Consider the following 14112-nt stretch of genomic DNA (forward strand, 5'->3'; position numbering starts at 1 on the left):
ACATATAAAAATATTTCTTCTTTTGAATTCATATTAAAATTTATAAATGTTTTTTGTTGTATATTTTATTGGAAAAAGATTAAAAAGGAAACATCTAATTATGAAATAACTTTAATTTTAAAAAAAAATTCAAATAACTTTATTTTGCTTTTTTAAATAAATATTTACTCAGTAAAAATAATTTTTTTGTTTGTAAATGTGTACTCGTCCATGAGTACGAGAGAATCACCTAGTATCAAACATATACGTTAACAAGGTGTGTAATTATTGTTGTGGTTTTTTCGAACATTATCTTATACTACTATATTTTTCACAACAAAAGACTATTATAATCGTATGTAGATTCAAGATCCGATAGCCACCTCGGAAGAACTAAATCAACATAAACCATAACAGAAGACAGATTCCAAACACCTCGTGCCATGTTAAGGCACAATAGTATGTTTTAGTGTTGATTTTCTTATGGTAACGCTAATTATGAATCATTACCCAGTAATTAGAATTATTTGTTATTTCTCTGAAAGTGGCTAATCTTTTCATAGTGCTTCTATGGATCTGTAGGGTCCCAATTACTAAATTTGGTGTATCATAGTGGTTTTAACTAATAAGTTTATACAAATCAACCCAAACTCAAATCTCCAAAGTTGTTTTTAGATTTGTTTTGTTAAACTCTTTTTTGTTCGAGAAAAAAACATACGTAACTGGTTATTTGAATACCAAATAGAAAATATTTTAAAATATCAATTATTTTAGATATGTTATTTAAATATTTTGTTTTCTAAATCCAAAACTTTGAATGTTAAAAACTGCACCGCAGTTAATAATAACAATATGTATGTATATTTATATATTTTTGTTATTAATTATTAGAACCGCATCGCGGTGTTTCGCGTTATTCGAACCTAATAAATTTTGGACTGCGTATGTCTGCGTTTTCTTTCTCTTTCGTTTCTTGTTATGTGATTGTGTTAACATCTTCTCTTTTTTATTCTAACATTACAATCTTTCAAGTTTTGTGTTACGGTACATTTATGCTAGTGCTGATTTGTTTACGGTACTTTCTTTTTGTCAACGTTATGAATATATACCACACGATCTTGTTTGTTATTTTTTAAGTGACCAATAATTTCTAGTGCTTTACCTTTTTCGCTTTTATCTATTAATTTCTGTCACTAACTTATATTTTTTTATGGTAGGGCTGATTTGATCTACTGTTTTGTTTATTAAATTTTAAAACATGCCTCCAATAACATAGCTCTTGAAAGCACAAAAGAGATAAAAGAAAGAAAAAGCTAATGCTTTAGTGAAATCACTACAAACTCTGTAAACATGTTTCTTGCAAAATCTGCCAATTTTATTGAATCCGCTAGAATTAATTTATGAATTTTGTGATCCACTGGAAGATGAGTATGAGAATTTTTTTGAGAATTTTAATTAAGAAGATAAGGATGATTACATTGAAAAGGATAATAATCCAAGTGATAAAGAAATAAAGATATGAATGATCAAAAGAATAAGGAACGGGAGAGTGTTATCCAAGCTCATAATTTATTTATCAATATTGTTGATGCTTCTATTTCAGTCGCCCCATATAAACGAAGCTTTTCCAAATTAAGGTTAATAAAGTTGTATCTGCGATTAATTATCATGTTACTAGAAAGATTGAATGATTTAGCAATGATATATATACAAAGAGAACAACTTAAAAATCTAGACTACGAAAATTTGGTAAAAGAGTACTGAAAAATAAAGAAAAAACCAAGTAGAAGTGACCATTAGTTAGAAAGGGATATTTAGGGCTGCAAGGGTCATGGATGTGGTCATTATGCAAATGAGTCTCCTAATAAGGGAATCATGGTTCTTTTGGACAATGGGAAAATTGAGACTGAAGACGGATGAGTGTCCAATTCTGTGTCTTCAGTGAGGAACCACCAGCCAAAGGCGACCTACTGGTTGCACGAAAGAGTTTGAGTGTTCAAACTGGTGTGGAAGAGAAGGAGCAGAGGAAATATTTTTGTTCCGTACTCGAAGAAAAGTAGATAAAGTGTGTAGTTTCATCATCTATGGTGGGAGTTGTACCAACGTGGCCAGTTACACCATGCTCAAAAAAATTGGTTTGGAAAGAGGAAAACACTTATATGTTGCAATGGCTGAACAACCTAGGAGATATGAAGGTCACCATACAGGTGATTGTTCGTATGACCTTTGAAAGATACCAAGATGAAGTTTTGGTGATGTATTGTCTTTGAAGAGATTGACGAAAGTCGGAAAATGGCAAAAAAAAAAAGAAAAAAATTTGGTAAAAAAGGAAAAAGAATGATGACTATTAAGTTGATATATTTTATCATATTTTCAATTTGTTGCCCTGCAAGGATTAAGACCATACTTTTGTAAAATATTGATAAATAAATTTAAAATTTCCTGAAAACATTTATTTAAAACTATTATTTGACGGGTCCAAGAATCAAATCGTGCCTATAAAATCTAGTGTTGAAAATAGGTTCAATATAATCGGCCCATCAAAATGGAAAGCATAACAAATGTTGTACCAACATACAAATCTCAACTCTCTCTTTGTTCTCGAAATGAAATGATCTCAGCATGCAAACTCTTTTCCTTGCCCCTGATATCTTTTCCAGGCAAGTCTCCGAAGCTTTTTCCCTTAAAGGCCTTTCCTTCTCAAACAGGTGAAGTTCAAGAAAGTGAACGCCTGTTTAAAAAACTTCCACCTTCTAAATGGGGCGATCACTTCCTCTCTGCTCATGTGGATGCATCGGTGAGTTTTTTTTTTAATATATATATATAAGAGAGAGATCATGAACGCTATCACATATCTTTTTTTTAGGAAATGGACACGCTTGAGAGAGAGATTGAGGCAGTAAAGCCAGTGGTGAGTGGCATGATCATGTCTTCCCAATGCCTGGAATCGACTAAGAAGAAAATCCTTATGATATATTTGCTAGTGAGCCTAGGTCTGATGTATCTCTTCGAGGACGAGATCGAGGAGTGTCTAAAAGAGGGTTTTGGAAAGATAGAGGATATGTTGGCCGGTGAAAATGATTTGTACACAGTCTCTACAATCTTCTGGGTTTTCAGAACATACGGTTACAACATTTCTTCCGGTAAAGAGACTCCTGCCTGCTTTGTTAATTTCGATAGATGTTGGTACAACTCTGTTTTTTCATTAATATAAGTTATGATAACAAGATGTTTCTCTTGGAGGTACAGACGTGTTTGAGAGATTCAAAGGGGGAAATGGAAATTTTAAGGAATGTCTAATCGAGGATGCCAAGGGTATGGTGAGCTTGTATGAAGCCGCTCACTTGGGGACAACAGCAGATTATATATTGGACGAAGCTTTGAGCTTCACGACAATAAAGTTAGAGTCATTAGCTGAAACTGGAGCAATTTCTTGTCATATCTCAACGCGTATACGAAATGCTCTTTGCATGCCTCAGCATTTTAATGCCGAAATGGTATTCACAAGGGAATACATTTCATTCTATGAACAAGAAGAATATCACAACAAGATGCTACTGAAATTTGCTAAGCTCAATTTCAAGTTCTTGCAGCTGAATTGGATTCAAGAACTGAAAACTTTCACCAAGTATTTGCCGCTTAATTTTAGCTATATATCTTTTTTTGAGAATAATAACTATACTAGCTAAAACAGTCATTGTCGTTGTTCTACAGATGGTGGAAGCAGTACGATTTTGCATCTAAACTCCCACCATATTTTAGGGATAGGATGCACGAGTGCTATCTTTATGGATTAATGATATATTTCGAGCCCGATACTCGCGAGGGAGAACTGCAGTTTTTAAATTAAGCACGGTCTGGACCATGATTGACGACACATGTGATAGATATGGGTCTGTTTTGGAAGTTGCAGATCTTGTTCATTGCGTTGAAAGGTATCATCAGCACATTTCTCTTCTTTTTTCTTCCTTAGCTAGAATGAGTATTCCCTTTTCTATATGAGGGAATTGTTGCAAGGTCCATGACTGACGACACATGTGATAGCTTAAAATAAAAACACACGTTAGCTTTCAAATGTTAAAATGCGTAAGCATGAAAATATTTTATAAAGGTTTATGAATTGAGTGTCTATTAGTAATCAGGTATGAGATACATGCCCTATACCTGAGACGGGTAATTCGTATGTCCAAAGAATGCAAAAGTGATAGCAATAAAAATAAAATCTACGGTATTCTATATACCTGAACAATCTTTTTTTTTTTGTAAAAAATATACCTGAACAATCTTAGTGTAGAAATCTCAGAATGTAATTATGTATTGTATACACAGGTGGGCTCCAGATTGCGCAGACAGTTTACCAGAATATATGAAAACCGTTTTCAAGTTTGCTTGGAATGTTTTCAAAGAGTGTGAAAGCGAGGGCATATCTGAAGAAGGCTTATCATTCAATGTGCAAGGTTTACTTGAAGAGGTAATATATGAGTCTACGACTACCATTCAGTGGACAAAATATTACAGGTAGATAATATAGTAGACATTAAAATTCTCTTTTGTACTCGTATTAAATAAGCAGTTCAAGATATACTTAAGAGCCAACCTTTGCTTCGCGGAATGGGCACACACAGACGTGGTGCCTACATTTGATGAATACTTGGAGATTGGAGGAGTCGAAGTCTCGATGCAAGTATCTATAGCAGGCAGTTTGCTTGGGCTGGGAAAAACTGCTAGGGAAGTATTAAAGTGAAGCAAGACAAGGAGATGTGAAGGCCAAACAAAGGAAGTGAAGGCCAAGCATCTCCACATCAAACTAAAGAAGAAGAAGCTATCCTAGCCATGAACAAGCCTCAAGAGAGTGATCACACGGCCAAGACAATGAAAAGATGATCAAGGCGTGTGTGCAAGAAGAGAAGGAGGCTGTAGAGTCATGAAGTGTGTTGCAAGTATTCAAGACTTGTGCATCAAGGAAAGGAGCCAACAAATGAAACAAGAGAAGAAGAGGTACTTGAACAGAGTCTGGTACATACAACTTTGCTGTACAAGGCAGTCCGTACAGTCTTGGCTTCCAAGTAACCAAGCTTAACCTAGAGTGACTTGGAAGGCAAGGAAAGTAGTGAGCTCGTCCAGCTTGATATTCTGAAGCAGATTTGAAGTTTAAACAAGCTTATGACCGTTGGAGAGTCAAGGGAAAAGATCTGGTTTGAATTGAAGCAAGGAAAGTCACATGTGGTGCTTTGGAGAAGCAACTGGCCTGTCACTTTCACTTAAGCAAGCTGTGCCAACCTCTCTCCTGTCCCTTTCTCCTCATCTGGTCGTGCCTCTTCCTGTTCTCATCCTCCTTGGCTGCTTCCTAATAGCTTTGTTTATTCATTTCCTAGGATAGTATTAGTTTAATCTCTCCTTTGTCTTGTTGCTGCTGCTGTAAAACCTAAGGCTCTCCTCTATAAATAAAGAGGCAGCCTCATTGTAATGAACACACAAGAAATAAGAGACAAGCATTCATAAATTTCGTGTATAACTCATCTCTTTACTAAGTGTTCTTTAAATTAGTCACAATGTAGGGAGTTAAGGTATACATGTTTTGGGTCTGCCTAAGGGCAGATTATGCTTGCCCATTCTACTCTAAAATCAGTTTAAACTCTTCTTTATCTTCTCTTAAACTCTAGCTTACTGATTCTATTTCCTATTCTCCTTAAGTGAACAAACTGAAAGTGTTGTGTCACTTCTCAAGGAATAGATTCAAACTAGAGTCTTTAATCTGTTCTTAGTTTAATTCTAATTATTGTATCAATCTCACAGCCACTTAATCTCTCTAGATTCAGATGGTTGTGTAGATTATTTTGCTGAGAGGATTCAATCACAAGTTGATTGTCTCTTCCATTCTTAAAGAGTGAGTTCATGTTCTTAGCTATTCTCAGCTTTTCCAACATGGTATCAGAGCTTTGTTGCTCTTCTTGGGCTGAACTCACTTCTTTTGTCAATTTCTTCATCTGAATCTCTCTCTCTCTTTCTCCTTTAAATTCGTTTTTGATGAGCTGTGTGGCTGGGATTCAAAACTTGGACAGTAGAGAGTGTAGATGAAGTATGTATTCAAAATCTGTGAGTTTCTTTAAGATGCAACGCTTTAATGTTTTTTTTTTAATCAATGACTCTCGCCTTTATCTCCTCATTGTTTAATCCTTTGGATGAAAGATTAAAAATCTGTTCATGTCAGCTTGAGGGAGGGAGAAAAGATTAAACTTGTATCTTGAAGAACTCTTGAAAAAAAAAAAAAATCGATTTCAAAAATATTTTGTGTTCTTCATCTTGTCTAATGATTTCTTTAAAGAAGACAAGATGGAGTTCTGTTTTGGTTTCTTCTCTCCCATGTGTAAGCTGTGGTTCTGATCTTGAGTTGGGATCCTAATCCAAGGCTAAGGGAGGGAAATGAAACAAAAGACGTCATCTTTTTGTGCTTTAAAAACAGTTTTAAAAGATGAAGTTCTTGCTGGTTTGTCTCAAACATTATCATCCTTTTCTACCCTTTGTCTCTTAATATTTTCAAACTTGGTAAAAGACTTTATGTCTAATGAAACCAATGCTTGAGGGAGGGAGAAAGATTGATGATGATTTGAAGAAAATTGATTTGTAAGAGCATTTGAATTTCAGATTTAAAGAAATGCTCTTTGAAAGGATTTAAAAAAAAAAAAAATCTTAAAATGTTTTGAACAGATTCTTGAGTAATCTGATTTCGAAAATGCTTTAAAAATGTGTTAACTGGTGGTATGTTCATGCCTCACCAGCATTGTGATCAGCCATGAAGCTTGAAGGCCATGGACTGCAATCTGCTTCCGCAAAACTCTCATTCTCTACCATACTCTTACTCTCCATTATTCTCTAATATTCTCTCATACTTCTGTTACTTATTCTCAAATACTCTGGTTACTTATTCTCTGGTTACTTTATTCTCTCCATCACTCACTAATTTTGTGCTTTGAATCTGTCCATACTCGACAGGTTCTAAGTTTAAGAATGGTGATTGGTGTTTGTGCTTGGTTGTCTCAAGAAGACAATGCAAGTTCGGTTGATCTAGAGCAGCATCAGAAGCAAGCTTTGGGGGTTAGAACCAATGGCCTCAGATTCATGGACCCAAGACAAGATCTTGAGGAGAAGTGGCTGTAGGAAAGTGATGAATCAACTCACCAGCAAGATGTTAGCTAAGGGTCAGTAGGCTTCATGTGTAGCATCAAGAAGAAAGAGGTGTTGCACAAGTTCAAATCATGGCGTCAACACCCTAAGCAATCAGTTCAGATCATGGCTCAAGCCATGAGTCCTTTTGGCGGTTCAAAGACAAGTTCAAGCCGCATTCAGATCATAGATCAAAGAAGCTTCAAGCTCACTTCAAATAAAGCCAAGGTCATAGCTATCCATTGCACCGTGAAGGCTATACTCTTTTTGTCCTCATCATGGTTTTATCCCAAGTGGTTTTACATGGTGAGGTTTTCAATGAGGTAGTCATTTGCGTGTTGCAAGCTTGGCCTTTGGAACCAATGGCTTCCAAAGCCCAACCTTGAGGGAGGGTATTAAAGTGAAGCAAGACAAGGAGATGTGAAGGCCAAACAAAGGAAGTGAAGGCCAAGCATCTCCACATCAAACTAAAGAAGAAGAAGCTATCCTAGCCATGAACAAGCCTCAAGAGAGTGATCACACGGCCAAGACAATGAAAAGATGATCAAGGCGTGTGTGCAAGAAGAGAAGGAGGCTGTAGAGTCATGAAGTGTGTTGCAAGTATTCAAGACTTGTGCATCAAGGAAAGGAGCCAACAAATGAAACAAGAGAAGAAGAGGTACTTGAACAGAGTCTGGTACATACAACCTTGCTGTACAAGGCAGTCCGTACAGTCTTGGCTTCCAAGTAACCAAGCTTAACCTAGAGTGACTTGGAAGGCAAGGAAAGTAGTGAGCTCGTCCAGCTTGATATTCTGAAGCAGATTTGAAGTTTAAACAAGCTTATGACCGTTGGAGAGTCAAGGGAAAAGATCTGGTTTGAATTGAAGCAAGGAAAGTCACATGTGGTGCTTTGGAGAAGCAACTGGCCTGTCACTTTCACTTAAGCAAGCTGTGCCAACCTCTCTCCTGTCCCTTTCTCTTCATCTGGTCGTGCCTCTTCCTGTTCTCATCCTCCTTGGCTGCTTCCTAATAGCTTTGTTTATTCATTTCCTAGGATAGTATTAGTTTAATCTCTCCTTTGTCTTGTTGCTGCTGCTGTAAAACCTAAGGCTCTCCTCTATAAATAAAGAGGCAGCCTCATTGTAATGAACACACAAGAAATAAGAGACAAGCATTCATAAATTTCGTGTATAACTCATCTCTTTACTAAGTGTTCTTTAAATTAGTCACAATGTAGGGAGTTAAGGTATACATGTTTTGGGTCTGCCTAAGGGCAGATTATGCTTGCCCATTCTACTCTAAAATCAGTTTAAACTCTTCTTTATCTTCTCTTAAACTCTAGCTTACTGATTCTATTTCCTATTCTCCTTAAGTGAACAAACTGAAAGTGTTGTGTCACTTCTCAAGGAATAGATTCAAACTAGAGTCTTTAATCTGTTCTTAGTTTAATTCTAATTATTGTATCAATCTCACAGCCACTTAATCTCTCTAGATTCAGATGGTTGTGTAGATTATTTTGCTGAGAGGATTCAATCACAAGTTGATTGTCTCTTCCATTCTTAAAGAGTGAGTTCATGTTCTTAGCTATTCTCGGCTTTTCCAACAGGAAGAAGGTTATAAGTGGTTAAAATCCAGACCAAAATACGTCGAGGCTCAGGCTAAAAGGGGTCGTCTGATGAATGACATGCCCGGGTTCGAGGTAATTACAATAACATGATCAAGATTTCTTTTGGTTTGGCTAATTAATGAACATGTGCATGATGGGTAAGATATCTGGTGTTTAACAGGATGATAAGAGCAGAGGGTATAACGCAAACGCCATCAACTACTATATGAAGCAGTACGGGGTTACAGAAGAGGAAGCATTTTCGGAGATTCAGAACATGGTTAGGGCCTTGGATAAGATTCTGAACGAGGAGTTCTTGAAAGAATCAGCGACAGTTCCGCGCAAAATCTTAAAACTTGCGGCTAATTTTGGAAAAATGGTAGTTTTTAGCTACAGAACAGGCGAAGAATACACTAACCCAGACGGAATATTCAAAGAGCACATCACCTCTTTGTTCGTCAATCTTATTCGCCTTTGAAATAAGAATTAGAATATTTGGTCTTCGTTTCAGTTGAAACATCTATGAACTTGGCATCCATGACAATTTCCTGTTCTATGAATTGGCTAATAAAGCTAGTAACGAGTTATGGCACAATATTGGATTTTGTGTACATCACACATTCGTACACATAAACAACCGTTGTGCATATTAATGTATTAGTTACTCAAGATTCTTAGATGTCATACAAGGCGAAACTCTGGTGCCCAAAACACCACATGTAGGTTGATATTTCTCACGTAATTTTTGGTGATTGATTACATTGCTTGAACACATCCCATCGAATACAATAAACAAACCATTTGACCAAGCGGCCGTCAAAGGAATCGATTGTCTATTTAGACAAGCCCATTTGGACATAGACAACCCAATTGGCATTCTTACCTATATGATTGTTTGTATGGAAGAGTTACCTTCTTGTTGTATATGGGTTCCACGTCATCTGCAGCAGGTGGCATGAAAGTGGCGGCTAGGGTATCTGGGTCCTCGTTGGTTACTTTATTTATAGTCTTGTTGATTGAGACGCTCCATCAAGTCTTTCATCATGGTCATTATATTTGCGAGATCCGTGCCGGTGGAGTAATGTCCATTCTGGATCATATCCGGCCATGTGTTATCTTCCTTGGTTTTATTTTCTAATTTCCCCACAGACAACGTTAATTTTTTTAATCTGATTTGGCCACGTACGAGATGTATACACGAAATCAATAGCGAGTTATTTGAAAGATGTTTATTGATTGATCAAAAAACGATTACAAGGAGAAAGACAATGAAATTGTAAAGAGTAAAGAACTCGTCAAAAACAATAAATCTGAGTAAACCCTAATTCTTGTGTCGATTTGTGCAATTGTGAATGTTCTTACTTTCACTTAGGTGTTCTCCAAGCCATTTTCTTTATTTTTTCTCCAAATCGGCATGTTTTTTTTTTTTCAAATCGGCATGTTCCTTTTAGAAATGTAAATTGGGACCGATGACTATGGGCTAACCCAGACCAAATTAAATTGGTTTTGATATGGTCAGACCCAAATGGTTAATAGTCTAAATGGGCTAAAATCACATTTAGCTAAAATTTTATGGGTCAAAACCATTTGGACATGGGATCCAATAAACCTAAAAATTTAGAGTTTTCTAAAATGAGAAAAAATTAGAATATAAAAAAAAACATGTTTTTCCAGCAAAAACTGTAAAATCACGTTTTCCCCACCAAAACCATGAAATCATGATTGCCCGAAAAACCATAAAATCACGCTTTTGAGTCAAAGCCGTAAGGTTATGTTTTTCCACTAAAACTGTAAGTTCAAGGTTAAGTTTTTCCACCAAAACCGTAAAATCACGTTTTTTTTCAAAACCCGCAAAATTACATTTTCGCCAAAATCGTAAAATCATATTTTTTTTTTGTCAAAACCACGACTTTTTGGCAAAACCGCAAAATCATTATTTTTTGCCAAAACCACAAAATCATGTTTTTTTTTGCCAAAACCGCAATATCACGTTTTTTTTTTCAAAACTGCAAAATCGCATTTTCTCGCAAAAATCGCAAACCATATTTTTTTTTTTGCGAAAACTGCAAAATCACGTTTTTGCCACAACCACAAAATCACTTTTTCCTCCAAAACCGCAAAATCACATTTTTCGCCAAATCCGCAAAATTATATTTTCCGACCAAAACTGTAAAATTACGTTTTCCCGCCAAAACCGCAAAATCATGTTTTCCGCCAAAATTGCAAAATCATGTTTTTTCCAACATAACTGTAAAATCATGGTTTTCCAAAGAAACTGCAAAATCACGTTTCCAGCCAAAACTACAAGATCACATTTTCTCGCAATACCGTAAAATCACATTTTTTTGCCACACCGCAAAATTACGTTTTCTCAAAAAAAATTGAAAAATTATGTTTTTCCGTCAATACCATAAAATCACGTGTTTCCGCTAAAAACCATAAAACCACGCTTTCTTGACAAAACCACAAAAGCAAGTTTTCCCGGCAGTACATCAAAATCATGCCGCAAAAACTGCAAATTCATATTTTCTCGACAAAACCATAAATCATGTTTTCGCCAAAAGCGCAAAACCACATTTTTTGCCAAAAGCGCAAAATCATATTTTTTGCCAAAACCGCAACATATGTTTTCCTACCAAATTTACAAAATCATGTTTTCCCGCCAAAATCGCAAAATCAGATTTTTTACATTGTATGTTTATTCGTATATGTAATAAATGATTTTCATTTGGATCCGTGGATAGCCCAATTGGCATGGTCTAAAGTGGGATTGGTACAGTTTGGGTTTTGACCAATATTGTCAAAAAATTGATTGTCTATTTGGACAAGCCCATTTGAACATTGATAGCTAATTGACATCCCTACAAATAGGTCAAGGATTCGCCCAAACAACGACCCAATAAATTGCAGTTCTCCAGAACACAATGCAAGATATATTTTCAAAGATCTGAGATTTTTTTTTTTTTGGTAGGGTTTCAAAGATCTGAGATATAGAACGTGTCCTCGCTGCAACACAGTTTCAATTTTATTTTACTTTACGTAAGAGATTTATCGTTCTTTCATCTAAATTTAAGACAAAATTATATGACATACAAGGAAAACAATATATATATATATATATATATATAATTTCTTATATAAAATATGATCTTTTAGTGTAAGATCGATGGAGAATCAAAAATGGTATGGCTCAAAGTAAAGGACAGACTTCTTTTGTGACCCTTCGAGCAATTTCTACGTCAAGAGAACATATTCGTTTCTTTACTTTAACCACGCTATAATATTGTCACAACAGAAGGAGAATATTTCCCAACTTTTTCCCTTATCATTATCATTTCCAAATAAATTTGAGCCCTTAGTTTTTTCCATTATCATCGTATAATTTTCTTCTTTAATCTTACTTTGGACCTATCATGTCAATCTAAGTAATAGTGATAATTAAGTGTGCTACAAATATACCTCCACATAAACTTTCCTTTCATCAACAAGATGCGTTTCTTTTGTGGGCAATAACATGCATGATCATCTTCTGACTATTAACTAACTAGTAGACATGTAGATTTTAATCCTGATATTGTTGTAATGGTTTACTAATAATTTAGATCATGTAGCTTACAAAAAAAATAAAAAATTAAGATCATGTAACGAATAAAGTAAGTTATACAAATTATATGGCTAACGCGTTACACTATACTACTGCAAAGATGAGCGGATGCAATGCAAGAAGGGGAATGGATGCACCCAATTATATTTGAAATAACATTTGAAACTAATGTGTTTGGTAATGCAAACATGAGAAGTAGATTTTCAAGTTAGAAAACTCTATTTACTGCCTCAATAATGTGTTTGCGTCAATTATATTCTTAAAATTTTGTTTTGTTATGAACTTATGATATGTGTGTATCATTTATTTTTCTCATGTGCATAAAGTTTACTTCTAGATCCGCCGCATACTGAAAATTCTTTTTACTAAGCTTTTTCGCATCGCCTTTGTATCAGCTAAATCGAAACTCATACTATAAGAACAAAACCTTGATTCCAAAACTCTCACACACACACACTTTCCTTCTCTCTCTCTCTCTCTCTCTCTCTCTCTCTCTCTCTCTCTCTCATGACGAGTAGTAGTGGAAGCCTCAAACTAGAGATCCATACCGAAGACAAGACGCTAGGAAAGTGGAGCGTACCGCTCAGCGAGGAAGTTTTCTGGAGGTTCTTAAGCGGTGCAGGAGGCTCGGAGAAGGCTGTGTTCAGCGAGGGATCTATTTTCAGCCCGTTCTTGTTCGGGAAGTACTTTGATCCGTCAGATGCGTTTCCATTGTGGGAATTCGAGGCAGATGTTTTGCTAGCAAGCCTCAGGAGCGTAGGACAGTGTAGAGTCGATTGGTCGCAAGCCGACCAAACTTATGCCCTTATATCTGACCTCCCCGGTATATACTTCCTACATTCTTTTATTTATTTTTCTTGTTTTAGGCTTATCAGGAGAAAAATTATATATATAATGGTTTATACATGCATGCAACCATTTTCTCTAGGGTTCAAGAAAAAACTGATTATATTTTTGGTATTAGTGGTGGGGAAAAATAACGTGCAGGTGTACGTGGATGTTAAAGGAAAAATGATGGAGATTAGTGGCCAATGGAACATTAATAAGAAAACGGCGGCCAGCGGCGACTGGAGAAGCGGCCGGTGGTGGGAATACGGCTACGTCCGCCGTCTAGAGCTTCCCGGCGATGCCGACCCCCAAAACTCCGAAGCTTTCCTTTCCAACAAAGACGACTACTCTTTGTTAGAGATCATAATCCCCAAGATTAATTCTAAGAACAAATTCTAATCTGATGTGTCATTATTGGCCCTGGATGTGTACGAAGTTTCAGGTTTTTTCTTAATTATAGAATGATATGTAATACTTTTCTGTTGTAGACAATGAATGATATTATACATGCGTATATTATATATTTGATCGGTAAATCGTATACGTACAGAGACATTTACGATTATAGACAAATCATTTACTGCAATTATACACGTTAATGGAGTTTTTTTTTTTGTATTGCACTAGATTAGGATTTAACCCCCAGTTTGGGAATTATAATTTTTAATATAATCTATGATAACTCCTTTTGAATTTTATTTTTAGATTTTTTTTCAGTTTTGTTATTAGTAGGAGTGGGCAAAATTTATGTCCTTTCCTATCCATTTTTGGATACTTAAGGCCACTTCCAATAAAATACCAAAATATTAAATTTGATGTAATTTCATCTCCGATTAAACACCAAATACCATATGTATAGTTTTTTAATTTAGAATAATATAAAAATATATACAAATTAACTAAAATTAACATATATAAATAAATATATTGATAAAATTATCAAATTTTAA

General features: G+C 35.5%; 2 protein-coding genes across 3 annotated transcripts; both read left to right on the plus strand.

The window, feature by feature from the left end:
• Nucleotides 1–767: 767 nt before the first annotated feature.
• LOC106369528 (terpenoid synthase 1) lies at nucleotides 768–9322 on the plus strand. 2 transcript variants are annotated; one of them, XM_048742831.1, is made up of 6 exons: nucleotides 3407–3607; nucleotides 3694–3914; nucleotides 4309–4450; nucleotides 4553–4708; nucleotides 8731–8823; nucleotides 8912–9322. In XM_048742831.1, the coding sequence occupies exons 2-6, from the start codon at nucleotides 3844–3846 to the stop codon at nucleotides 9206–9208; spliced, it is 759 nt and encodes a 252-aa protein (XP_048598788.1). In that variant the 5' UTR covers nucleotides 3407–3607; nucleotides 3694–3843; the 3' UTR covers nucleotides 9209–9322. The 2 variants fall into 2 exon arrangements, 1 of the variants encoding a protein (XP_048598788.1); XR_007317157.1 differs by lacking the exons at nucleotides 4553–4708; nucleotides 8731–8823; nucleotides 8912–9322 and adding exons at nucleotides 768–2776; nucleotides 2846–3122 and having other exon boundaries at nucleotides 3229–3607.
• Nucleotides 9323–12660: 3338 nt separating this feature from the next.
• Nucleotides 12661–13698, plus strand: LOC106371248 (21.7 kDa class VI heat shock protein). The gene is made up of 2 exons (XM_048742832.1): nucleotides 12661–13157; nucleotides 13299–13698. The coding sequence occupies exons 1-2, from the start codon at nucleotides 12842–12844 to the stop codon at nucleotides 13559–13561; spliced, it is 579 nt and encodes a 192-aa protein (XP_048598789.1). The 5' UTR covers nucleotides 12661–12841; the 3' UTR covers nucleotides 13562–13698.
• Nucleotides 13699–14112: the final 414 nt, after the last annotated feature.

The sequence above is a fragment of the Brassica napus genome, chromosome A10 (assembly GCF_020379485.1).
Source record: "Brassica napus cultivar Da-Ae chromosome A10, Da-Ae, whole genome shotgun sequence".
NCBI lineage: Eukaryota > Viridiplantae > Streptophyta > Magnoliopsida > Brassicales > Brassicaceae > Brassica > Brassica napus.